The sequence below is a fragment of the Onychomys torridus genome, chromosome 7, assembly GCF_903995425.1.
Source record: "Onychomys torridus chromosome 7, mOncTor1.1, whole genome shotgun sequence".
In the NCBI taxonomy this organism is placed as follows: Eukaryota; Metazoa; Chordata; class Mammalia; order Rodentia; family Cricetidae; genus Onychomys; species Onychomys torridus.
In genome coordinates, this window is record NC_050449.1 from 101,926,796 (window position 1) to 101,954,147 (window position 27,352).

The window sequence follows — 27,352 nt, forward strand, 5'->3', positions numbered from 1 at the left end:
GAGCAGGGTGTCTGAAGAGAGCTGGGGTGGGAAAGATGCAGATGACGAAATGGTTTTTACAGAGCCTCTGAGGCTGTAGCCATGGCTTGAGATTGCTTCTCAGGAAAGGAAGTAACGCACTGCCTTCCTATGTGAGGGCTGATTGGGAGCCAGGAAGCCCGTGGCAGGAGCGGGCGGGGAAACAGGACAGGTTTGGGCTCTGCTGGAGGTGGGCCTGGCAGGGCTTGCTTCTGGATTGGTTTTGAGCAGCTAGGTGGACAGAGTGCCAGTGATTGATGGGGGAGAGTTGTGTTTTGAGTGGATTAAGATTGAAGACAAGGACGGGTCGGGGATGCTGTGGTGGGGGCGGCAAAAGCCGGGGCTGTATGCCAAAGGGGCTCTGGCCGCGGAGTAGATGGTGCCCAGAGAGCAGAGGCGGCGCGGAGCGACAGGCCGAGGGGCGGAGGGCCGGGGCGGCGGCAGGGGCCCAGGAGGGGGCCAGAGCGGCGGGGCGGGCCCAAGGCCCGGGCCCGGGCGGGGGGCGGCGGAGGCCGTGCCGGGAGGCGGGGGGTGATGGCGAGGCGGCCTCTATGGTGGGGTCTCCGGGGACCGTCGACCCCGATACTACTGCTCCTTCTCCTCTCTTTGTTCCCTTTTAGCCGGGAGGAGCTGGGGGGCGGCGGGGACCAGGGCTGGGACCCAGGGGTAGCTACTGCTACTGGGCCAAGAGCGCAGATCGGCAGTGGAGCCGTAGCTCTTTGTCCCGAGCCTCCCGGCGTCTGGGAGGATGGAGAGTCTGGCCTGGGAGTCAAGGAGCCTGTCTTCATGAGGCTCCGAGTAGGTAGGCAAAGCGCCCGGGACGGTCGAGGGACTCCTGAGCAACCAAACGCGGAGCTAGTGGTCCAGGCATTGGGTAGTCGGGAGCCAGAGGCTGCTCAGGGTCCAGGATATCTGCTGTGCTGGCACCCAGAGATCTCTTCTTGTGGGCGGACAGGACCTTTGCGAAGAGGTAGTCTGCCGCTCGAGGCTCTATCCCTAGGGGATCCGGATCTGGGGAACATCTCTCCCCAACCTTCGGACCTTCTGGCTCAGCCTGATGGCTCCAGGCCAGTGTCCTTTCAGCGTCATGCTAGGAGAGGCGTCCGCAAGAGAGTGGAAACCTCACGCTGCTGTGGGAAACTGTGGGCGCCAGGACGCAAGGGTCAGGGCGAGAGACCCTCGACTTTTCGAACGGAGAGGGAGCCGCTCCGGCGGGACTGCCTCCCTGGCTCTTTGGAATCTGACCAAGGGGAGAATTCAGCACCACGTGCTGTGCGGACAGCTCCTACGCCGGCTTCAGCACCCCGCGAGCCTCGGACAGCTCCCGAACCCGCTCCCGGGCGCATGCGCTCCCGCGGTCTCTTCCGCCGCCGTTTCCTCTTTCAGCGCCCTGGGCCGAGCCCTCCAGGGGTCCAAACTGGTCCTGAGGCCAAGCGAATACTCTCCAAGAACCAGGGTCGTCCCCGTCGTGCCGCAAACCGACACCCGCAGTTTCCTCAATACAACTATCAGACACTGGTGCCTGAAAACGAGGCAGCGGGCACAGCGGTGCTGCGCGTGGTAGCGCAGGACCCGGACCCGGGCGAAGCCGGGCGCCTCGTCTACTCGCTGGCGGCGCTCATGAACAGCCGCTCGCTGGAGCTTTTCAGTATTGATCCTCAAAGTGGCCTCATCCGCACGGCGGCCGCCCTGGACCGTGAGAGTATGGAACGCCACTACCTTCGAGTCACCGCACAGGACCACGGCTCACCGCGCCTCTCAGCCACCACCATGGTGGCTGTGACAGTAGCTGACCGCAACGATCACGCGCCAGTGTTTGAGCAAGCCCAGTATCGGGAAACACTTCGTGAGAATGTGGAAGAAGGTTACCCCATCCTGCAGCTGCGTGCCACCGATGGCGATGCGCCACCTAATGCCAACCTGCGCTACCGCTTTGTAGGGTCGCCAGCTGCACGCACGGAGGCGGCTGCCGCTTTCGAGATTGATCCACGTTCGGGCCTTATAAGCACCAGCGGCCGTGTGGACCGGGAACACATGGAAAGCTATGAGCTGGTGGTAGAAGCTAGTGACCAGGGCCAGGAGCCTGGGCCACGTTCAGCTACCGTTCGAGTGCACATAACTGTGCTGGACGAGAATGATAACGCGCCCCAGTTCAGCGAGAAGCGCTATGTGGCGCAGGTGCGTGAAGATGTGCGCCCTCACACAGTGGTGCTCCGTGTCACGGCCACAGACCAGGACAAGGACGCCAATGGTTTGGTGCACTATAACATCATCAGCGGCAACAGCCGTGGCCATTTTGCCATCGACAGCCTCACAGGTGAGATCCAGGTAGTGGCACCTCTGGACTTTGAGGCAGAGAGAGAGTACGCTTTGCGTATCCGGGCACAAGATGCAGGCAGGCCACCTCTGTCCAACAACACAGGCCTGGCAAGCATCCAGGTGGTAGACATCAATGACCACACTCCTATCTTTGTGAGCACACCCTTTCAGGTCTCTGTTCTGGAAAACGCACCCCTGGGTCACTCAGTCATCCACATTCAGGCAGTGGATGCAGACCACGGGGAGAACTCCAGGTTGGAGTATTCTTTAACTGGTGTAGCACCAGACACACCCTTTGTCATAAACAGTGCCACTGGCTGGGTCTCTGTGAGTGGTCCCCTGGACCGGGAGTCTGTGGAACATTACTTCTTTGGTGTGGAGGCACGAGACCACGGCTCACCCCCACGCTCTGCTTCAGCCAGTGTCACTGTAACTGTGCTGGATGTCAATGACAATCGGCCTGAATTCACCATGAAAGAGTACCACCTTCGGCTCAATGAAGATGCAGCTGTGGGCACCAGTGTGGTCAGCGTGACTGCAGTGGACCGAGATGCCAACAGTGCCATCAGCTACCAGATCACAGGTGGCAACACCCGGAACCGCTTTGCTATCAGCACCCAAGGTGGCGTGGGCTTGGTGACACTGGCGCTGCCACTGGATTACAAGCAGGAGCGCTACTTCAAGCTGGTGCTTACTGCGTCTGACCGCGCCCTTCATGATCACTGCTATGTGCATATCAACATCACAGACGCCAATACACACAGGCCTGTCTTTCAGAGTGCTCATTACTCAGTGAGCATGAATGAGGACCGGCCAGTGGGCAGCACTGTGGTGGTCATCAGTGCTTCTGATGACGATGTGGGTGAGAATGCCCGGATCACTTATCTTCTGGAAGACAACCTGCCCCAGTTCCAAATAGATGCAAACTCGGGGGCCATCACACTACAAGCTCCACTTGATTACGAGGACCAAGTGACATACACACTGGCCATTACTGCCCGGGACAATGGCATCCCACAGAAAGCAGACACCACGTATGTGGAGGTAATGGTCAATGATGTAAACGACAATGCCCCTCAGTTTGTGGCCTCCCACTATACAGGCTTGGTCTCTGAGGATGCGCCACCTTTCACTAGTGTTCTGCAGATCTCCGCCACTGACCGGGATGCTCATGCCAATGGCCGGGTTCAATATACTTTCCAGAATGGGGAAGATGGGGATGGAGATTTTACCATTGAGCCCACCTCTGGCATTGTCAGGACCGTGAGGCGGCTGGACCGGGAAGCAGTACCAGTGTATGAACTGACTGCCTATGCAGTGGACCGTGGTGTGCCCCCGCTTCGGACTCCAGTCAGTATCCAGGTGACTGTACAAGATGTGAATGACAACGCACCTGTCTTCCCAGCTGAGGAGTTCGAAGTGAGGGTGAAGGAGAACAGCATTGTAGGTTCCGTGGTGGCTCAGATCACTGCAGTGGACCCTGATGAAGGCCCCAATGCCCACATAATGTACCAGATTGTGGAAGGGAACATCCCCGAGCTGTTCCAAATGGATATCTTCTCTGGAGAGCTGACAGCACTCATAGACTTGGATTATGAGGCTCGCCAGGAATATGTGATTGTGGTGCAGGCCACCTCTGCTCCTCTGGTCAGCCGGGCCACTGTACATGTGCGCCTAGTTGACCAGAATGACAACAGTCCTGTGCTCAACAACTTCCAGATCCTCTTCAATAACTATGTATCCAACCGTTCTGACACTTTCCCCTCAGGCATCATTGGGCGTATCCCAGCTTATGACCCGGATGTCTCTGACCACCTCTTTTACTCCTTTGAGAGGGGCAATGAGCTGCAGCTTCTCGTGGTCAACCAGACCAGTGGAGAGCTTCGACTCAGCAGAAAGTTGGACAACAACCGCCCACTAGTGGCCTCCATGCTGGTAACTGTAACAGGTGAGGGGTGCGGGGTAGGCAAGTGACCTAGTGATCTTGTCAGGGCTCAAACCAGAATCCCTAAAGTGGTGGATTCCTGTACCCAGTAAGATCTCCCCTAGACCTCAGATTCCACAATGTTCTTGGACAGTCTTTGCAGAATCCTAAAGATCCTACGGTTTCTAAGAACCATAAATAGTTGTTCATATAGGGGCCGTTCCTCTCTCCTTAAAGAAGGAAGGAGCAGAGGTTCTTTGTGATGCTCTGTGTGTCTAGGAAAAGCCAGGAAGTTCATTCAGTTCATGGCCATGTTTAGATAAGGGTTACTTTGGGTCTAGTCTGCCCTCAATTCAGTTGTCAGGGAGAGCAGCTAACTTTGACCGCCTCAGGCAGAGAATGGGTCCATGCTGCTATCCAAAGGGCAGGCCAAGGACCTTTCCTTTTGGAAAATGTCCAGAGATCCAGTGGCTTTCATAAACCATAGAAGGGATCAGGTGGGAAAGACCCTTGAAATCCCACCTTCTAGAAGTGCCAGAGGTTTGGAGAGTCTCTTCTGTCTCAGCCCTGGAGCTGGGACTCCTGGCACTGACAGAGGAGGCGAGATCTTCATTTACTTTCGGTTCTCTCAACAGCCAGTCTTTATGGACCACCCAACACAGGCTTGATCTGAGATAAACAAAGCAGATTAGTACCTTACTGTCATCTCAGGATGGACACTGAACTCACAGAACCCAGGCCTAGAGTGTTAGGCAGTTTGCTAACTAAAGCAGCTGAGAAGGATGCAGTGTGGGTATACATCAAGGTCCATGGTATTCCTGGAGCTTGCTGATTCAGAGTTCTGGAGAACTGCATTCAGTGTTCACTGGTCCAGGACCTCATCTAGTGCCCCAGAAGAGCAGTTGACTGGCAAGAGATAACTTTGTCCTGGAAGCCCATTCTTTCACTTGTTCTTTCTCTCTTTTTTGTTTGTTTTGTTTTTGTTTGTTTTTCCAGACAGGGTTTCTCTATGTATCCCTGGATGTCCTGGAACTCACAATGTAGACCAGGCTGGCCTTGAACCCAAGATCCACTTGCCTCTGCCTCCCAAGTGCTGGGACTTTTTGTTTTTTGTTTTCTGAGGCAGGGTCTCACTATATAGCTCTGGCTTGAACTCACTCTGTAGATCAGGTTGGCCCCAAACTCACAGAGATCTGCCTGCCTCTGCCTCCCAAGTGCTGAGATTAAGGCATGCCACCACATACCTGCCCCCCCCCCCGAATTGTTTCTTGCAGGGGGTGTCCTGCTGTTTCTGCTGCAATGGAGGAAGATGGGAAGTTAGGGATAGATGGACAGTGGTCCTGGCTTCTCCTCCTATCCTTAGTGGGGGTAGCCTATCGATCACAATGACTGGGAGTATGGATTACTGAGCACTTAGGGAACTTCTTGTATGTTCCTAGAGTACTGACTCATGGGTAATTATTGAGACAGGGCTAGTGAAGCTCCCTGGTGCTAAGGGGCCAGACCTGAGCTCGGTAAATTACTGACTCAAGCTTCTTCTCATGTTGGGGATGCTGGAGTAGGAAGTAGCAGCTAGTCATTACCTGATGCTGGAGAGATGGTGATTACTAGCCCCAAACTCTCTAGAGTCTTGTTAGTGGTCAGTCTATTGACTCAAAGGCCCCAGACCTCTTGTATTCCAAGGAGAGGCAGCTACTGACCCGAAACTAATCACTGTCCCTGCCCCTGCCTGCAGATGGCCTGCATAGTGTTACAGCACAGTGTGTGCTGCGTGTGGTCATCATCACGGAGGAGTTGCTGGCCAACAGCTTGACAGTGCGCCTGGAGAACATGTGGCAAGAGCGCTTCCTGTCACCGCTGCTGGGCCATTTTCTTGAAGGCGTGGCTGCAGTGCTCGCAACACCTACCGAGGACGTTTTCATCTTCAACATCCAGAACGACACGGACGTGGGGGGCACCGTGCTCAACGTGAGCTTCTCAGCGCTGGCACCTCGTGGGGCTGGGGCAGGCGCTGCAGGGCCCTGGTTCAGCTCGGAGGAGCTGCAGGAGCAACTGTACGTGCGCCGTGCCGCCTTGGCTGCCCGCTCGCTGCTGGACGTGCTGCCCTTTGATGACAACGTGTGCTTGCGCGAGCCCTGCGAGAACTACATGAAATGCGTGTCAGTGCTCCGCTTCGACTCCTCCGCGCCCTTCTTGGCTTCGGCCTCCACGCTCTTCCGACCCATCCAGCCCATCGCCGGTCTGCGCTGCCGCTGCCCGCCTGGCTTCACGGGAGACTTCTGCGAGACCGAGCTCGACCTCTGCTACTCGAACCCTTGTCGCAATGGCGGCGCATGTGCGCGGCGCGAGGGAGGCTACACCTGTGTGTGCCGCCCGCGCTTCACCGGTAAGTCGCGTGCCGCGCTGGATGAAGCCTTGGCGAAGCTTAGCGGCGGGACTGCGGAGTGCGAGTGAGCACCGGGCATCCTTTTTGAGGAACTTGGTCGGGTTAGAGGCGCGGCTGAGCCCAGCCTAAAGCTGCTGGAGAACTGGAAGCCCTGAGCAGGGGGGCGGGGCAGGGGCGGAGCGAAGGGAGTGTGGGCGTGTCCTCGGGGGGATAGACCATTTGAGGGCGTGCCCACAGGCAGCTCAACCATTCAGAGGCCGAGGGACTCTTGAGGTTCCAGCCTCCGGAGAGTGTGGGCGGGGCGTAGTTCTCTTACCCGTCCTGCCCTGCAGGGGAAGACTGCGAGCTGGACACTGAAGCTGGACGCTGCGTGCCTGGTGTCTGCCGCAATGGGGGTACCTGCACCAACGCGCCCAATGGCGGCTTTCGCTGCCAGTGCCCCGCGGGCGGCGCTTTCGAGGGCCCGCGCTGTGAGGTGGCCGCACGCTCCTTCCCTCCCAGTTCGTTCGTCATGTTCCGTGGCCTGAGGCAGCGCTTCCACCTCACGCTGTCCCTCTCGTAGGTGCCCGCCCCATGTCACTGCACGTCTGCCCACTGTCTCTACCTGTGTGACCCTGACCCAGATTGCTGACTGCCCAGTCTCGAGGTCCTCACCGGACACCACCTCCTCCCCTGATCCCTGCTGGGATGCACTGGCATCTCCCACGCTCTTCTTTTGGCTCAGCTTGAGTTGGTTCTCTAATGGAGGGTGTGAGATGTCTGCTCCTAATGGTCCCATTCCACCTCACCCAGGTTTGCAACAGTGCAGCCCAGCGGGCTACTCTTCTACAACGGGCGTCTGAATGAGAAGCATGACTTTTTGGCTCTAGAGCTTGTGGCTGGCCAAGTGCGGCTTACATATTCCACGGGTGGGTGCTCCCGTGGATTTTTGTGACAGTGAGTGGGGTGCATGTGTTCCTGGGATGGCTGGCAGAGTCAACGCATGAGTCCCCTCAGGTGTCCTTCACTGAGCACCTGAACACTCTCTTCAGTACCAAACAGACAACAGTGAGGACCAGGCGCTGTGGCCACTCCCTCAGGGAAGGTCCATCTCTCCCAGAAGTCTCAGTTTCTCCTATGTGTTCAAGGACACTGTAGTCCAGCCAGTGTGGTCACCAGGGGATATGGTGATCCAATTATCCAGCATGACCCTAAGAGTATCTGTATCTATGTAAATGGGTTGGGATGGTGCCGCTGGGGACCTCCAGACATCATTCCGCATGCATATCCCCCACAGGTGAATCCAATACAGTGGTTAGCCCCACAGTTCCAGGAGGCCTGAGTGATGGACAGTGGCATACAGTGCATCTGAGATACTACAATAAGGTGGGTGCCTCTCTATGGCTGGGCTGTGTGGGGGAGTCAGGATTCTGAGTTCTCTTCAGGAATTACCATAGGGGCATTGTTGATTGGTGTACCTGGTCTTTAGCCCCGGACAGATGCCCTGGGGGGTGCTCAGGGCCCCTCGAAGGACAAGGTGGCTGTGTTGAGTGTGGATGACTGCAATGTGGCAGTGGCTCTGCAGTTTGGTGCTGAGATTGGCAACTACTCCTGTGCAGCTGCTGGTGTGCAAACAAGCTCCAAGAAGTGAGCCCACCCCCGACCCTCATGTTCTCTGCCTGCCAGAGCCCACCTCAGCCCTTCACACAGTCTGCCAAACTCCTTGTTCTTTTCCCAAACCACAGATCAAAGACACTGGAAGCCGACTCAGTCTAGCCCCAATCCTATATTCTGCCCCTGGCTTCTGGCTTCCGCACAGTCTTCAGAAGAAGTCTCTAGGCATTCTGTCCTCTAAAATCTCTACATACTTTAAGTCACACATTGCCTCTAGTCCATTAATCTCATAAATAGCCCCCGAGACCATTGAGTGTGCTGATCTCAACCCCTCTTCTCCATCCCCCACCCCAGCTACCCAAATGCCTCACTCCTCATCATTGTCTTCAAATCAAAGCCCTCCACTTTCTCCAGACCATCCGCCCACCATGATCTCTTCTTTGCATCCTCACAATTGTAGTCTTAACTTTTCCCAGCCTGGCCTTGTCTTCTCCACCTAATCACCCTTCCCTTAGTCCTATCCCCTACTTCCTGTGGCCCCCAGGAGCAACCCTACTCTGGCTCCAGACCCACCAATGACCCAAGCTCCTGACCCCCAGGTCCCTGGACCTGACTGGCCCTCTGCTCTTGGGGGGTGTCCCCAACCTTCCCGAGAATTTCCCCGTGTCCCACAAGGACTTCATTGGCTGCATGCGAGACTTGCACATTGATGGCCGCCGAATGGACATGGCAGCCTTTGTTGCAAACAATGGCACTATGGCAGGTAGGCCCAAAAGCTACTTGTTCCCATTCATGTCACTGTCTCCATCATAAGGAGGAGGTGGAGGGTTGCATGGGATGGCTCCACATCTGACCCCAATCCAATGTTACATGGCAAGATCCATACTATAGTCCAGCCTAAGGCCATACTCTCACTTAGCGACTTCCTTAGAACACGAGGATGAAATCATGTGCACTTCAGCCCTCTAGACTCTGCCATCATGCCCAGCACTCGAGGGCCTCTCCCAGTCTCTCATACCTTCCTTGTTCCTTTCTCTCCAGGCTGTCAGGCCAAGTTGCACTTTTGTGCCTCAGGCCCCTGCGAGAACAGTGGTTCCTGCTCAGAGCGCTGGGGTGGCTTCAGCTGTGACTGTCCTGTGGGCTTTGGTGGCAAAGATTGTCGCCTCAGTGAGTGGGCATCATAGGGTAGGAGGACCATACAGGGTACGTAAGGCCTGTTCTTGGGGTCAGATGTGTAACCCTGCTTCTCTTATGTCCACAGCAATGGCCCATCCCTACCATTTCTATGGCAATGGCTCACTGAGGTGGGACTTTGGAAATGACGTGACTGTGTCTGTGCCATGGTACCTGGGACTAGCATTTCGAACCCGGGCAACCAAAGGGGTCTTGATGCAAGTGCAGCTTGGGCCACATAGTGTGCTCCTCTGCCAGGTATGTCTGTTCTTCCAATCCTTTACTACCCATATCAATAATACAATATCCCCGAACAGGCACTATGTTATGTCTCTGCTGTTTGGAATGCATATTCCTGACCACTAAACCCTCTGAACTCACCACCCAGCCTCATCCCAATCTAACCCTGGGGCTATGCATTTTTTACTCACAGCTAGATCGGGGGCTGCTGTCTGTGACACTAAGTAGGGCCTCAGGCCATGCTGCCCACCTCCTATTGGACCAGATGACTGTCAGTGATGGCCGGTGGCATGATCTTCGGCTGGAGTTGCAGGAGGAGCCAGGTGGCCGAAGGGGCCATCATATCTTTATGGTTTCACTGGACTTCAACCTCTTCCAGGTCTGACCTCTGACCCCAGGGTAGTCTGTTCTCAGCTTTCCAACCAGACTTAACTTATTTAACCCCACCTCTTGTCCTGCTCCTTCCCACTCCTCCAACTACCAAATCTGATATTCTCCTAGCCCTTTGCTTTGGTCCTACTCCACCAGCCAGGTTGGTCTGTTAGGCAACCCCTCTTGTGTCAGGTAGGCTACCTAGATTTCTGGCTTAATCTTGTGGTATCTCTTTAATCAGGACTTTGACTTTGCCTGATTCCTGAAAGCCCCTTCTGTTGTCTTCCCTAATCTCTACCTACCCCAAGTCAAAATCCTGGAATTTCAGGGGTGGGCAGATGGCTCAAAGGACAAAGTACCTGCTTACACAACTGTAGGGACTCAAGTTCCAATCCCCAGAACCCACTGGGCAGGTACAGCAGCCGCCTGTAATCCTAGCATTCAGGAGGCAGAGACAGATCCCCTGAGCAAGCTGGCCGCTAGACTAGCCAGCATTGATGAGCGCGGATTTTGCAAGCTGAATTAACAAAGTGGGAGTGATCAAGGAAGACATCAGGTGTCAACTTTGGGCCTTCACATGTCCAACATACACATGTTCCTACATACATCATGTACCCATATACATATGAACATGTATATACACATAAGCACACCATATACTTATACACATGCTCAAAAAATAAGATCATGGAATTTCAAGGTTGGCTCTGGGTCCAGGAGGGAGGGGCCTGCCTCAGTCTCTTTATTTGTTATTTTTTTCATGTGTATGAGTATTTGCCTCTGTGTATGTGTGCATACCATATGTATGTCTGGTGCCCAGGGAAGCTGCAGGAGAGCATCAGAGCCCTTGTTGTGAGCTTTTATGTGGGTGCTGGGGATCAAACCCAGATCCTCTAGAAGAGCAGCCAGCCCTGAGCTCAGCTCTTAACTGAAGCTTTTCTCTTATATATCACCCATACCACTGCAAGTTCTCCATACTTAGGAGCCATTCATTTCCAAACCATTCTTCTGATACAGGGGATAAAGCATGGTCATACAGGGCTAGAAGAGAGCCATTCTGACTCTGGGATATGACAGGGGTTTACTAGGTACCCCTTCTCTAGTGCTGACTGTCCCCTTCTTCTAGGACACCATGGCTGTGGGGGGTGAGCTGCAGAGTCTGAAAGTAAAGCAACTCCATGTAGGAGGTCTGCCCCCCAGAAGTAAGGAGGAGGGTCCACAGGGTCTGGTTGGCTGTATCCAGGTGAGAATCAGCATGAGCATATGATATGGGGTCATTAGGGACCTGAAAAGTAGCATTTAAGTGCACGTGGGCATGGGAGGGAGCTAGATGACCCAGAGAGATCAGAGACAAACCAAACCTTCCTCTGGCGGAAATCAGAGTCTAGCTTAGATAATCAAGGATCATCTGGAATACATGTCAGAAGCAACACCACTAGGAATCCTTGTGGGGGGCTGGATGGGGATGTTTGGGAGGCCTTGAGTTTTGTGCAAGGAATAGAGGGAGACTGCATGTCACGGGACATCAGACCGGGTGGCTGGTTCCACAGGACATGCTTTGACATGAGTCTTACACTTTGCTGTCTGTGTCTACAGGGGATATGGATTGGCTTTACACCCTTTGGGTCCTCAGCCCTGCCACCTCCCAGCCACAGAGTGAATGTGGAGCCAGGCTGTGTTGTGAGCAGCCCCTGTGCATCTGGGCCCTGTCCAGCCCATGCTGACTGCAAAGACCTCTGGCAGACCTTTTCCTGCACCTGTTGGCCAGGTGGGTGTTGAGAGAGTTGGGGAAGGAGCCAGGGGCCATGGAGAAGGCGCAGGAACTGGAGGGCCTGGAGCAGATAGGAACCCAGAGGGCTAGGATCCTGCTTCTTCCCTTGCTCTTTGACCAGTGTTCTGAGCTTCCTGACCCAAACTGCAGGTTACTACGGCCCAGGTTGTGTGGATGCCTGCCTCCTGAACCCTTGTCAAAACCAGGGATCATGCCGGCACCTCCAAGGAGCCCCCCATGGCTATACCTGTGACTGTGCAAATGGTTATTTTGGTCAGCACTGTGAGCACAGGTGAGAGGCGTGGGGCTAGGATGATGGAAAGACCTTGTGGGTACAAGCAGGCCACTGAAATATTGTGGATGCAATTCTCTCCTCTCATTCCAGGATGGACCAGCAGTGCCCGCGGGGCTGGTGGGGAAGCCCAACCTGTGGTCCCTGCAACTGTAACGTTCACAAGGGCTTTGATCCTAACTGCAACAAGACAAATGGGCAGTGCCACTGCAAGGTTTGCCCTGACCCTTGACCTTTCAGTTTTCCCTTGGACACTACCTATGATTTTTGTCCAACTTGCTGACCTCTGTCACCTGACTTATGCCCTAACCTCTTAATCTGTGTCCTACAATCCAGTTGCCACCTCTCACCCTTGACCTCTAAACGGTTCCTTGTCTTCATCTAAGACAAGTCTTTCTAGTCTTTCTATGATCTCCTTTTTAATTTTTTTTAAAACTTTTGCCCTTGATTCTACTCATCCCCCAAGCTTTCACCTAAGACTCTTCCCTTAAGCCTGACCTCTGACCTCAGGCCACTGACCCATCCCTAAACAGGAGTTCCACTACCGACCGAGGGGCAGTGACTCATGCCTCCCATGTGACTGCTACCCCGTGGGCTCCACCTCGCGCTCATGTGCACCCCACAGCGGGCAGTGCCCCTGCCGCCCAGGAGCCCTTGGCCGCCAGTGTAACAGCTGTGACAGCCCCTTTGCAGAGGTGACAGCCAGTGGCTGCCGAGGTAAGCAAGTTCTACCCACCTCCATCTGTCAAGGAGGACTGGCTCCAGCATGCTAAGGAACCAGGGGCATCCTGGCTTCCGGAGGTGGAGGGCTCTGGGAAGCTATTCCTGAGGGGGACCAGTTATACCGGGAGCCCTACATTTACTACGCGTACTTGGCTGACTTGTCCCAGACTGTAACAGGCCAGCTCTCTGGAAGCCAGCAGGGAATGGCAGGCTCTGGGCCTGGGCATGGGAGTGGAAGAACAGCAATAAGCATGGTGTTACTTGCCTTAGACCTGGCCACCAGGCTCCACAATCTTTTCTCCCTAGTACTCTACGATGCCTGCCCCAAGTCCCTGAGATCTGGTGTGTGGTGGCCCCAGACTAAGTTTGGTGTTTTAGCCACAGTACCCTGTCCTCGGGGAGCCTTGGGTGAGTATGTGGTGGGCAGCGTTGTTGCTGAGGGTGGGGCAGGTCTGTTTTCTGGTTGTTATAACCACCTCTTTCACCGAGTTGGGTGGTCTGGCCTCTGTAAAGAGATAGGAGTAGGGTGAAAATCCATGTGGGCCCTTCTGCTTCTTAGGGGCTCTGGTTCCCTTCCTGTACTCTCACTAAGCCTCCATCTGTTTCTCTTGGCTTCTGGGCAGGATTGCGGGGTACAGGTAAGGGGTACGTGTTTGCTCAGGTGCGCTGCCTCCCCTCACTACCAGAGCCTTTACAGACCCCCTCCTGCTGCTTAAGGTCCTTGCAGACCCCTCCCTGCTGCCTGAGCTCTCTAAAACCTACTCCTAACCTCCTGGAGACCCCTTCCTGTGATCTGAGGACCCTAGGGACCTTCTCTGGTCCCCAAGGTCCCCAAGGATCCCTCCTCATCACCCAGGGATCCTTCAGATCTTTTTCCATGTCCTAAGACCTTGCATACTCTTTCCTACTTCCTGAGGCCCTTGTAGGGTTTTCCCATTGGTCAGAGTCACCCGCCAGCTTCGCCTTGCTTTCTGAGGGCCTCCCAGAACCCTCCCTGCTGCTTGAGGTCTCTGCAGTGGCTGGACAGAGATTGTCTGTGTATGCATGCTTATGTGTGTGTCCTTCTGTGCCTGTGCATGTGTCTGTGAGTCTGTCCTGAGGGGATGGGGTTCTGGATTTAAGTTAGGGTCTCTTGCTGGTGGACACAACTTATTCAACTTCTATCCCAACTGTATAGACAAGGGAAGGCAATAATGATACAGTCACCATTGAGGTAGTTAAAACTTGTCTGAGAACCCTGCTCTCACCTCGCTTGGGTCATGTGATACTCCTGGAAGATCTTGTCTGTGTCAGCATGCTTGTGAGTATACAGGAGAGCAGTGTGTGAGTGTGCGTGTGTGCGTGTGTGCGTGTGTGCGTGTGTGCGTGTGTGTGTGTGTGTGTGTGTGTGTGTGTGTGTGTGTGTGTGCTGCTAATGAGCATTGTTAGCATATGTATGAATTTTGGCCTGTATGTAAGCTTGTCAAAGCCCATTTGTGTGAATGAGTGAGTGAGTGAGTGTATATGAGAGTGTGTGTGTTGTGCGTGTGTGTCTATCTACAGTACCTCTTTTTCTTTTTCTTTGTGTGGCTAGTGGTAAGAATGGTTCTCAGAATCCTTGGGAGAATTGACCAACAAGCTATTGGAACCCTCCTGGGCTTTGGCTGCAGCATCTAGGCACCTAGCCATAGATGCTTCTCACTCTGGCCCCTACCTCAAGGCTCCTTATGGGATAGAAGAGGGTGCTGTGGCCACCTAAGAGCTAAAGGACCCAGGCTCCAGGCCTGACCAGGAATTGCCTGCCCCCAGGTGCTGCAGTGCGGCTGTGTGACGAGAACCAGGGTTGGTTGGAGCCTGACCTCTTCAACTGTACCTCACCTGCCTTTCGAGAGCTCAGTCTGCTGGTGAGACTCTGCCCAGATAGTGCCCTACCCCCAGACCTTCGGGCCTCTGATGGGCCCAATACACACCTCAGCCCTTGACCTCTTGGGCATTTCCTTGTTACCCTTTCATCTGTCCAAGCCTTTCTCCCTGTAAGGCTTTTGAGAAAGGCCTACAGGATCACAGAACAACCACTGCCATCCTTGTCCTGGCAGTTGGATGGCCTAGAGCTGAACAAGACAGCACTGGATACTGTGGAGGCCAAGAAGCTGGCCCAGAGGCTGCGGGAGGTCACCGGCCAGACTGACCACTACTTTAGCCAAGATGTCCGAGTCACTGCCCGCTTGCTGGCCTACTTGCTGGCTTTTGAGAGCCATCAGCAGGGCTTTGGGCTGACAGCCACACAAGATGCCCACTTCAATGAGGTGGGCTGTGCTCTATGTTCCCTATTCCATGGCCCTGACCCCCAGCTCCATGGTTCCTCCCCTCTTGCCCTGGATGCCCAGCTTATCCCCCTCCTGACCTCTGGGAAAGTGAAGGTCCCACAACCTCACTCTTCCCTGTCCACTTCGGTCTTGCCCTCTTGCTTCCTGGGCCCCCACTAATACCTGGCTAGACCCCTCATGCCTGCCCCATCCCTATGTACATCCTCACCACCTGGGTGAGTCAACTGCATCTCCATCCATCTAGAATCTGCTGTGGGCCGGTTCTGCACTGCTTGCTCCAGAGACAGGAGACTTGTGGGCAGCCCTGGGACAGCGGGCCCCCGGGGGCTCCCCAGGAAGTGCAGGGCTAGTGCGGCACCTGGAGGAATATGCAGCCACACTGGCAAGGAATATGGAACTGACATACCTAAATCCGGTCGGACTAGTCACACCCAATATCAGTGAGTGGTGGATGGGACAGGAGAAGGGCAGGGGAACTCTGGGGCTGATGCTACTGCTGTGTGTCATACTCCTGCTCCAAGCCCTGGTGCTCGGTAGGGCCATGCCCTGCACTCATGCCAAGGAAAATACAGCTTGTGACGCAGGTGTAACATGGGCCTAGGTGGGAATGGAACCCTCGGCATGGGAAGAAGGCCCTTGACAGATGTTACCCCTCTTTTTCTTGGCAGTGCTCAGCATTGACCGCATGGAGCATCTTAGTTCAGCTCCGGGAGCCCGTCGTTACCCCCGTTACCACAGCAACCTCTTCCGGGGCCAGGATGCCTGGGATCCTCATACACACGTGCTGTTGCCTTCCCAGTCCCCACAGCCATCCCCATCTGAAGGTAGGAGCCCTCCTGGTGACCTCTGAGCTGGGCTGTGTCTCCTTATCTCCTCTCACCAATATCATGTCACCTTTCACTGATTTTTCCCTCGCCAGACCTCCCTCGCCTCATGGCTCCTGTGTGAGACCTTCCCAGGGCCACCTCCGTGTATTCTTTGCCATCTTCTTACCTTACCAGCTTTGCCACCTTTCCCATGTCCCTCCATGGCCCTGTACCCTCCACCCCCCAGGTTCTGGGTTTGTGTAGAAGAGAGCTCTGTGCTTGATGCCGGCTTGGGTTCAGAGCTAGGTCTGTGGGTGCTCGTGGTAAGAAGTCACCATGGCTCCTTCCTTTCCCTTGGCAGTTCTGCCCACAAGCAGCAACATAGAAAACACCACAGCCTCAAGTGTGGTCTCCCCACCAACCCCCCTGGAGCCGGAGCCGGAGCCTGGGATGTCCATTGTCATTCTCCTCGTGTACCGCACCTTGGGAGGGCTTCTCCCTGCCCAGTTCCAGGCTGAGCGCCGGGGCGCCAGGTACCAGTCATGGAGCTGCTCCCTTCAGCCCTGAGCTTTTTGTGGGTTTCTCCCCAACCTAGCTCTCCTTTCCTCGATAGGCAGATGAGCCGGTCCACAGGTAAACAGATGACCCTGTGCACAGCTCTGGGGAGCCAGCCTCAGCTGGGTCCCATGGGAATTATCTCTGGTTATAAAGAGTAGCAGAGGTGCAGGGGGACAGACAGAGACACATGGGGACCACCACACACGCACAAGAAGGGCACACGATCCAGGTAGAGATAGGCCAACTGACTGAGAAAGAAAGGCGTAGACAGGTTGGTTGGGGAGGCCCGATAGAAATAGGGGAAGGGAGGATTTGAGGCTGATAGTCACAAGCCAGGCCAGAGCTGTTCAGGCCTCAGAGCCCTGTCTAGACAGGGAGTCTAAAGCCCCTGGCAGCCCAGCAGAGGCTGGACAGTGTTCTTAGAAATAGCTTGTGCTCTGGAGGTCTCCCAGGCCCTGGTCAGCCATGGCAAGTGGTTTGAAGACAGGGAGAGGTGGGCAGTCGGTCTTTGATCAACAGTGTCCAAGACCAGATGGATGTCTCCTCAGGCTCCCCCAGAACCCTGTTATGAACTCCCCGGTGGTCAGTGTGGCTGTTTTCCGTGGACGCAACTTCCTAAGGGGTGTTCTGGTGTCCCCAATCAACCTTGAGTTCCGCCTACTACAGACAGCGAATCGGAGCAAGGCGATCTGTGTGCAGTGGGATCCACCTGGCCCGTGAGGACCCACCCCACTCTGGAAACCTTTTGTCCCTTTTAACCTCTGGGAGGTGTCCCAGCCTGTCCCCAAGGCCCCTATCTATGCCACTGTGCAAAAGTTAGGCCCATGAGGAATGCTATTCCCCAACTCCAGGCACCCTCTCCCTCCCCTAGCCATCTCACAAATCTCTGCCTGCAATGCAACACATCCTGGATGGAAAGGCAGATCTAACTCTCCTCTGGATACAGGGCAGACCAGCATGGTATGTGGACTGCAAGGGACTGTGAGCTGGTACACAGGAATGGATCCCATGCACGGTGTCGCTGTAGCCGGACAGGCACGTTTGGAGTCCTCATGGATGCCTCTCCCCGTGAGGTAGAGTTGTGTTCAATGACCCAAAGAAGCGGGAAGTCAAAAGGGCAGGGAAGCTCTCTACCCAGCATCCCAGTGACCATCCTTAACTCCACAGCGGCTAGAGGGAGACCTAGAGTTGCTGGCGGTGTTCACTCATGTGGTCCTGGCAGTGTCTGTGGCTGCACTAGTACTGACGGCAGCTGTCCTGCTGAGCCTGCGCAGCCTCAAGTCCAATGTGCGTGGGATCCATGCCAACGTGGCAGCTGCCCTGGGAGTGGCAGAGCTCCTCTTCTTGCTGGGAATCCACAGGACCCACAACCAGGTGCAGGGTCAGGGCCGGGGGACTGTGTCCCGGTGACTCCACCTTTCCCAGAAAGCCTCTGGCCAAAGCTCAGGATCTAAGATCAGGGATGCCCAGGTTGAGGTCCTGGTTTGGGGCAGGATACTGACTGGAGTTAAATGCTGTTGCTAGGGACACCAGTGGAAAGCAGATGTCTGGGGTGGGTCACGGATGGCATGGGCAGGAGAGGTCCTGACAGCGGTCTCCTGCCTGCCTCCAGCTGCTGTGTACCACAGTTGCCATCCTCCTGCACTACTTCTTCCTCAGCACCTTTGCCTGGCTCCTGGTGCAGGGCCTCCACCTCTACCGAATGCAGGTTGAGCCTCGAAATGTGGATCGTGGTGCCATGCGCTTCTACCATGCCCTGGGCTGGGGCGTCCCTGCTGTGTTGTTGGGTGAGGTCTTACCCACTCAGGCCTGGGAACCCAACCTCTGCCCATCATATGGTCTGACCCCAGGCTATGTCCCCCAGCCCTACCATGAGCCCTCAACCTCATGCCCCATGTCACCTACTCAGGGAGGACCCTGTTTGCATATATCCCATTTCCTTCCCATACTACCGAGTCAGAGTTTAGAATACACCTCTTTGGTTCTACCTCTCCCCTTTCAAAGGCCTTGCTGTTGGGCTGGACCCGGAGGGCTATGGGAACCCTGACTTCTGCTGGATCTCCATCCATGAACCTCTCATCTGGAGTTTTGCTGGCCCGATCATCCTTGTCATTGTGGTGAGTGGCTCTCGGGGCCACCTGTGTGCTCCATTCTCTGGAAGGAGGGAGGAGACTTGGAACAAGTGGCAGGTGCTGGTGCACTGGCATCCTGGACTGCTTCCGTCTCATGTCTGTTCACAGAGTGCATGCCCACTCAGCTGGCATGGAAGTGGGGGGTCAGTCAGGTCAAAGACTTGGCCATTCCTCCCGCTTCTGTGTCAGTTTCTCTGCGTCGCCCTCATGACCTCGCTCCACGTCTCTGCATCTCTGACTCGTGTGTGATTTTCAGCTCTTCTGTCTCTTTCTGAGTCATGTTCTCCCCTGCCCTGCCCTGCTCTCCCCTGCCCTGCCCTGCTCTCCCCTCCCCTCCCCTGCCCTCCCCTCCCCTGCCCTGCCCTCCCCACTCATCCCCTCCCCTCCCCTCCCCTCCCCTCCCCTCCCTTCTCATTTTCTCTCTCTCCATGCTTGGGCTTGTGGACTTATTCTCTTTCTGTCTCTTACTGTCTCTGTCTCTCTCTCCCTGCTCCACCTGACTGTGGGTGTAGATGAATGGGACCATGTTTCTCCTCGCTGCCCGCACATCCTGCTCCACAGGGCAGAGGGAGGCCAAGAAGACCTCTGTGCTGTGAGTTGGCTAGTTGAGGGAAGTAGGGGTCCTCAAGATGACAGACTCCTCCTGGGTGGGGTCTGGTGGAGGTTGGGCTCCAGATTCTGCATGAAGGGAAGTTGCTCGTGCCTTGACCTGTGGTCCCTCTCTGGTACTTTCCTCATATTCTGGCCTCACATGTGCTTTTGCTCTGTTGTCTCCCAATCTCCTGGGTCTCCCAGGGTTCTTCCACGACCTGAATGATTCACTTTGCCCTGCCTTTATGGGTCTTCCTATCTTCTGTTGTCTCTCATGGCTCCCTGACTCCATTGTCTTTCCCATGGTCCCTCATGGCTCCCTGACTCCATTGTCTTTCCCATGGTCCCTCATGGCTCCCTGAATGCTCTCCCTGTTCTGGGTGTGACTGCCCATCTTCCTTAGTGTCCTCCCGAGACTTCCATGTTCCTGTTCCTGTGTGATGTGTTTTCTTGATGTCCCCTGTGTGTCCTCCTGTGTCCCCTACATTGCCCTGCTTGACCCTGACGTGTCCCCCATGTCCCTGTGTCCTTAAGCAGGGCCCTGCGTAGCTCCTTTCTGCTTCTCCTGCTGGTCAGTGCCTCCTGGCTCTTTGGTCTCCTGGCTGTCAACCACAGCGTGCTGGCCTTTCACTACCTCCATGCGGGACTCTGTGGCCTCCAGGTACCTCTGGTGCTCCTCTCTCACCGCAGACCTCCATGGGGCTTCAGCAGCCCAGCCCTAGGTGTGGCACTGTCACCAGGCCCCGAGCTCCCTGACGGAATGACTGTGACTATGTTGATCCGAAACCAGACACTGACCCTGGTTGCTGAGCCCAGGCCTAGAGCTGACACCAGGCTGATCCTGGGCTGCCCTTCACCAACACTGCAGCTCCTGACCCCTTGCTGACTGCACCAGCGTTGACTCCAGCCCCTCCTGCCATCTGGTCTTTTCATTATTGGTCCTGAGACTGTGCCTGACTTTCTCTGATCCCCCTCCCCTGGACTCCTCACTGACTCATACTAACCTGTGACATTGACCCTCCCTTCTTTGCTGACCCACAGACTTTTATTGGCCCTGATTGATGCCCTCTTGGCTGTGTTCTGAGCTTGTGTCTTCTGGTCTCTCAGTGACCTTCACTGACCCTTATTGACCCACAGGGCCTGGCTGTACTGCTGCTCTTCTGTGTCCTGAATACTGATGCTCGGGCTGCTTGGACACCAGCCTGTCTAGGCAAGAAGGCAGCTCCTGAGGAGACAAGGCCAGCACCCGGGACGGTGAGAGAAGGCCAGGGCTGAAGGTGGGGTTGGGAGCCCTAGGATGCCTGGATCTGAGGCTTCTTCAGAACAAACTCACATCCTTGTCCAACCACCTCCCTCAGGGCTCTGGAGCCTACAACAACACGGCCCTCTTTGAGGAGAGTGGCCTTATCCGCATCACTCTTGGTGCCTCCACTGTCTCTTCAGTGAGCAGTGCCCGCTCCGGCAGGGCCCAGGACCAGGACAGCCAGCGGGGCCGCAGCTACCTCAGGTGAGTGACCATATATGGCTTAGTCTAGTCCCACTTCACCAAGGGTTGACCTTATCAGATCTTAGGGAGGGTGGCCACCTGGAACTCTGCTGCTGCCCTGCCCAAATGTCTTCTAACAAATACCCAGGGCACCCTCAGCCATTCTACATGCTTCAGGCCATGCACTCAAAGGCACCCTCAGCCATTCCACATGCAGCAGGCCATGCACTCGAAGACTCCCCAGCTTCTAAAGCACCTTGTCACCTTCTTCTCTGATGGGGAATTCTGCATTTCCAGGGACAATGTTCTGGTTCGGCGTGGCTCAACCGCTGACCACACTGAGCACAGCCTCCAGGCTCACGCCGGCCCCACTGACCTGGATGTGGCTATGTTCCATCGAGATGCAGGTGGAGCTGGAGCCCTGGGTCAGGGAGGAGGGGGGCAGAGGGTATCTTTATGATCTGCCTTCTACCCTAAACTGGGGGCAGTGCCTAACTGGGTGGGACAAGCTCCTCTCAGGTCACTGCCTGAGAAGGCACCTCCCCACCCCTGGTTATCCAAACCTACTCCTGATCTAGCTGAGCCCTGATCAATTCAAGCGCTTCTGTTTCTACCCCTCGCTCAAGCCCCATCCAGGCGCCACCTTAATCCCCTGCTGTCCTGCTTGTCCACTTCCAGACCCTCAGCTCCAGACCTTCCCTTGTCCCTCAAGTCCCTGCAACTTCACCTTTCTCCTGACCCCTCAGGAGCAGACTCTGACTCTGACAGTGATCTGTCCTTGGAGGAGGAGAGAAGTCTATCCATCCCATCTTCAGAAAGTGAGGACAATGGCCGGACAAGAGGGCGTTTCCAACGTCCACTCCGCAGGGCAGCCCAGAGTGAGAGGCTTCTTGCCCACCCCAAAGGTGATAGGAACTCGCTGATTCCATGGGTGATCAAGGGACTGCTATGTTTCACCTAGATGTAATGTAGGGACCTTACCACCTCCTCAGGATTCCTGAGCCTGACTCACTGGGACCCTGTGTACCATTCCCATCCAGATTTCTAGGAATGCTTGGGGACCCAGGAGCAGAGTCATTTCCTGTCCCTCAGCTGCCTAGCATCCCTGTGAATTGGGGTTTATCTTGGTCTTCCTAACCTCAGTCATCAAACTTCCATCTCATCCATACCCTTCTAGCTAAGGATAAAGGTTCAGCAGCAGACACTCCTTCAGTGGCTCCACCAAACTGAGAAGGGAAAATATTTTCATTTTGTGTGTGTGTGTGCCGGCTTGTGTGGAGGTCACAGGACAGCTTGTGGGAGTCAGTTCTCTCTACCGTGTGGTCCTGGGAATCACACACAGGCTAACAGGCTTGGTGGCAAAGTGCTTTGCCTCCTTGCCCAGCCATCTCACCAGCTCTCTCCCTTTCTTGTCCTCAGTGAGAACAGCCAGGGCTTGAAGAGTCCTTAGGTCCAGGGTCACTGAGTCTGATCACAAGTGTTAGGAAACACTAGAGTCAAGCCAGAGGCTCCTGTAACCTGCTCTGGCTTCACAGATATGGACGGCAATGACCTCCTGGCCTACTGGCCAGCCCTGGGAGAATGTGAGGCAGTGCCATGTGCTCTGCAGGCATGGGGCTCTGAAAGACGCCTGGGACTAGACACCAACAAAGATGCAGCCAACAACAACCAGCCAGATCTGGCCTTGACCAGTGGAGATGAAACGTCTCTGGGCCGGGCCCAGCGGCAGAGGAAAGGTATGACCTTCCCTGGCCCTTTGCCCTCACTGGAGGAGTCCTGAAGGCTGCTTAGACCCAGACTCTGTGAGAATTCAGCTTCCTGATCCCAAATGGGGAGGTCTGACAGGCTCCTGCTCCTCAGCCCTGCTTCGTGGTCCCCAGAGACTGCCTGATCCATGAAGACCCTGCCCCCTCCAGATCCTGCCTTGTACCCCTGGATCCTCAGAAGCCATCTTTCCTCTACTCCCCCATTCCCACTCATGTTGCAAAACCATAGAGGCTGTTGAGCCTTAGAGTCCAGAGCTCCCGTTCTGGTCTAGAAGGTCTTTGTCTCTTACACTGGCTGTAGCAGTCCCTGAGGTTGTCCTTGCTCCAGCACAAGAGGTCTCTGCCCTTGGTCTTGCATCACAGGAGCATTGGAGACTGATCCAGCTCCAACACAGGGAACTCCTACCCTTCTGATCCAGGCCCATATTTCCATGACTTAGAGTTATCCTGCGTCTGACTTCGGGAGTCGGCCCTGACCCTGCACCATGACTGCCCTAGCTTGACCCACAAGATGACTACCTCCTACTCCAACTCTTGTTCACTGTCTATCTAGGACTCAGGTTGCCTCTGACCTTAGTTCTGTACAAGATCCCAGGAACTGGCACTTCTTTGGTTAGATTCCAGCCTGCTCTTTGTCATACAACCTGTCCCCAATCTTCCACAGGTATCCTGAAGAACAGGTTGCAATACCCATTGGTGCCCCAGACTCGAGGCACTCCTGAGCTATCCTGGTGCCGCGCAGCGACCTTGGGCCACCATGCTGTTCCGGCCGCCTCCTATGGTCGCATCTATGCAGGTGGGGGCACAGGTAGCCTTTCACAGCCAGCCAGCCGCTACTCTTCTCGAGAACAGCTGGACTTGCTCCTGAGGCGACAGCTGAGCCGGGAGAGACTAGAGGAAGTTCCGGTTCCTGCCCCTGTTTTGCATCCCCTGAGCCGGCCAGGCTCCCAGGAACACCTGGATGCTGCACCAGTCCGCCTAGAGCCCAGAGATCGGGGCAGCACCCTACCACGGAGGCAGCCACCCCGGGACTACCCTGGCACTATGGCTGGACGCTTTGGGTCACGGGATGCACTGGATTTAGGGGCGCCCCGAGAATGGTTGAGCACACTGCCCCCACCCCGCCGCAACCGGGACCTTGACCCACAGCACCCACCTTTGCCCCTGTCTCCACAGCGGCAACTCTCAAGGGACCCCCTCTTACCATCTCGGCCCCTGGACTCTCTATCTAGGATCTCGAACTCTCGGGAGCGGCTGGACCAGGTGCCTAGTCGGCATCCCTCACGAGAGGCCCTTGGACCAGGCCCACAGCTTCTCAGAGCCAGGGAGGACCCGGCCAGTGGCCCTAGCCATGGCCCCTCCACAGAGCAACTAGACATTCTCTCCTCCATCCTCGCCTCCTTCAACTCCTCAGCCCTGTCTTCTGTGCAGTCCTCAAGCACGCCCTCGGGCCCTCATGCCACTACCACGCCTTCTGCCACAGCCTCTGCACTTGGGCCTTCCACACCTCGCTCAGCCACATCCCACAGCATCTCGGAGTTGTCGCCAGATTCAGAGTAAGCAGGGCCCAGACACCTGACCACACTCTTGTCAGCGTGGGGCAGTGTCCCCATGTACCTACCCCTGCGCTCCACTCTAGAATGAATTGGGAGTTGGCCCACAGCTATGGGTTACCCCAAGGCTCACTCAGCACAGCCAGGAGGCCACGTGTTAGGAACAGTTCTGGCATAAAATGGGAACAGAACTAGCTGGAACTTGCTGGCTGTATGGGTAGAGCCAGTTTCCCAACCCTACACATCCCGAAAGTGCCCCCGAAGGCTGACACTAGTGGAGGGGTAGGCAAGGGTCAAGGCATCAGAGTATGAGATATCCTGGCATTTGCATGAGGCAATGAGAGGAATCTTTGTTCCAAAGGCCCCGCCTAAGAGGTCATATGGAACACTAGCATGTTATGCCAGACTGAGGAATCACTTTAGAATAAGTCATTCACTCAGGGCTGTATTCCATCAGCATGAAACTGCTCCCCCTTGTGGGCCTAAGCACAGTACAACTCAAGTGCCTATAGAGCATCTATGGGGTTGATTTTGTCGGGGATAGCAGAAGTGGCTGGATACACAGGAATCCAAGAAGAAATGGGGGAGCAGGGGAAAGCGTTGCCAGACCCAGAGTGAGCAGGGCCCAGGCAGGGAGTTGCCAGGTCTTAATAGGAGAGTTGTCTGTCAAGGAGAAACTGCCAGGTCAAGCTCTGGGTGAGAGATGACCTGAGGGAAGAGGGTCTCTAGGGATGGGGCAGGGGACCAAGAGGACTAGCAGGGCCCAATATTGAGAGGACAGAGGAAGGAGGAAGCAGGGCTTGGGGGCCTGGAGTTCTACAGGGATGCTGAAAGGGAAGGGTGAGAAACAGACAAGCCACTTGGGTCCCCTGCAGTCTAGCCTTGGGCTCTGCAGAAGTGCCAGGGGCCTGGGTAGGGACTCAGGCTTTAGAGTCACAAGAGTTTGAGTTTGTGTTCGTCTCCCATCTCCGACCTTGGCACAGTACAAGCTACACAGCAGCTTTTCATCTGTAGAGTTAGTTTATAGACACAAACTCCTTGCAATGTGGAGATTTGTGACCTTCTCTGACTTTCCGGTGCTTCATGTAGTGTCTGCATAGAAGGTGGCTTGCTAAACTCTGAGAGACCTAGGCAGCCACTTGCTCATGAGGCTAGCGAGTGGAGGTCCAGATGGGTAGTTGGAGGCCTCAGAATCCTGGCGTGGGCATGAAGGGGCTGAGGGCTGGGAGGCCTCTTTGCCCACGGCCTTCCGTTTCTACATTCAACTCGACAGAGTTCCCAGAAGTGAAGGTCACTCCTGAGGGGCCGACCAGCAGACGAGGAGCCACCAAGGACAGTGAAGGATTTGGGCTGATGGAAGAAACTTCAGGACTGATCCAAGGCAGCCTTCAAGCCCTCCCCTCAGCTCCGTGCAGTGCAGTATGAAGGCCCCATGCACATCTGTGAGCATGAGTGACAGGTGGGGGCTGATGGGAAGACTTTTATACTTTTGTACCTTTGGAACCAGAGATATGCTTACATTATTTTTCAGCTTTTCTGTCTCCCAGGGGTATGAGACTGGGCTGGAAGGGGAGGGGGGAGAGATGCAGCTGGCCTCATTTGGGTCCTTAGCAAACCATCTGCTCTTTTTTTCTTTTCCATCTTGCGGGTGGAGTGGACAGGTGGGACACTGTCCACTGCCTCTTCCCCACACTGATCTGAACGTTGTTGGGGCCCAGAGTGCAAATTTGACCTTTGCATTTTCTCCAATGCCCCATAGGCCAAACTCTTGTGTTTGGGGGTTGGTCTTAGAAACAGGGGTCTTCCCACCTCCTCCAGGGCTCATTTGTGCCACTACCCTCTGTGGATGTGGATGTATAGCACCTGGAGTCCCTGCCACTTACTGCCTTAAGACCTAGGACTGCTGCTGTGGATGCTGGGGGAGCAGCAGAAGTCATGTTTACAGATCAAGGCTTCCCTTTCTCCCTTGGGGAGGGACGTGGGCCTCTAATCAGACATTCCTACCAGGGGGTGAGTGGAGGGGACACCCCTTTGTCCCTGCTTCTTCCCCTGCCCCAGCAACACTGCCCCCCTGAGGGGTGAGGAGGGGCAAACAAAGGGAGCCAAGACCCAGAATGTAGGTGCCACAGCCTCCCACTGTTGACAGGATCCTCCGGGCACCAGTCAGAGCAGTGACTGCCTCACCGGTTATTCCCTTAGAGAGGGAAAAATGACTGTTAGGATTCTGTTCATAAAACTCTTTCCTTATTTGTCTGATGCCCACAACTGGGGACTTTAAATTTTTGTTACTTTGTTTACAGGTCAAGATTATTTTTTTAAATTGTTGGTTTTTATTTACTGTCTACAACTGAAAACATTGAACTTAGACACTTTGTTTACAGTTGAGAATGCCTCCCCCCACCTTTGTTTACAAGAGAAAAGTAGGGAAAGTGGGAGGGGCTTAGAAGACCCACTTGTGATGTCCCTGGACCTGGCCATCCTGAGGGGGGCTTCTAACCCTGACCTTTCCCAGGTCAAAGATCAGCTGAGTCTTCTGTTTAACAGCACACCCTGAAGGAGACTCAGGGCTGGGGTCCTGTGCAAACGCCACCACCTCTACCGTGTATACACTTGGGAGGCGGTTTCTGAGATTCAAAAACCCCACTTCACTGCCTGTGCCAAATCCTACCAGCCAGGTCCCCAGCTCTCCTTACCCAGACTGACCTGACCTCTGCCCTTCAAGGCTGAGTGGCCTGTCTGTGGGAGAGTGTCCTTGCTATGTCCTAGGTTCTGTAGACGCCCGTCTCTGGGGTCCCCCTTCAGCACAGTGGCCCTCTTTCCTGTCTGTGTAAATTGTTCCGTGAAGCCGCGCTCTGTTTTGGGAATAAACTTCTATAGAAAACACTTGTTCCTCTTTCTGTTTCAGATGTAGGATGGTTGCTATGAATGATTCACCCAGAATGACCTTTGAAAGAATTTGAGCCCTCCTCCCTCCAAAACATCCAGTTATTTTTAGCCCATTTCATGGCAGATTTGGACCAGGTTCCTATTTCTTTCTGAAATATGGCCTCTCACCTTGTGATTGGAGCCTGAAGTTAGACACAGGAGCTGGGCACGAGAAGCCCTCTTCTGGGGCTAGGCAGTAGTGTGTGGGCTCCCTTACATCTGGAGCCTGACATTTGTGGTCCTGCCCATTTGTCAAACTAAACCTAGGAGTTGCCTCTCAGTGTGTGCCTTTCCCACTCGGACTCTTCCTGGTCCTTCTGATTTGGATCTAGCCAGAAGCTTGAAAGCTCACAGGGGCTTCCCTTCCTTTCCTGGATCACTGGCTGGGGTGGGTTTCCGGAGCGGGAAGGGACCTTCC

General features: G+C 55.2%; 1 protein-coding gene across 1 annotated transcript; it reads left to right on the forward strand.

The window, feature by feature from the left end:
* The first annotated feature begins 328 nt into the window (after positions 1–328).
* Celsr3 (cadherin EGF LAG seven-pass G-type receptor 3) lies at positions 329–26,892 on the forward strand. Its single transcript, XM_036191936.1, has 36 exons — positions 329–4,285; positions 5,997–6,647; positions 6,980–7,205; positions 7,440–7,555; positions 7,924–8,012; positions 8,116–8,273; positions 8,840–9,003; positions 9,282–9,407; positions 9,502–9,671; positions 9,847–10,032; positions 11,152–11,268; positions 11,622–11,793; positions 11,947–12,088; positions 12,182–12,302; positions 12,622–12,805; positions 13,118–13,219; positions 13,435–13,449; positions 14,600–14,694; positions 14,887–15,096; positions 15,362–15,557; positions 15,786–15,941; positions 16,285–16,456; positions 17,030–17,197; positions 17,428–17,554; positions 17,649–17,855; positions 18,094–18,268; positions 18,486–18,598; positions 19,126–19,205; positions 19,742–19,865; positions 20,342–20,458; positions 20,563–20,711; positions 20,988–21,097; positions 21,437–21,595; positions 22,226–22,426; positions 23,121–24,012; positions 25,283–26,892. The coding sequence occupies exons 1-36, from the start codon at positions 553–555 to the stop codon at positions 25,308–25,310; spliced, it is 9,951 nt and encodes a 3,316-aa protein (XP_036047829.1). The 5' UTR covers positions 329–552; the 3' UTR covers positions 25,311–26,892.
* The last annotated feature ends 460 nt before the right edge of the window (positions 26,893–27,352 follow it).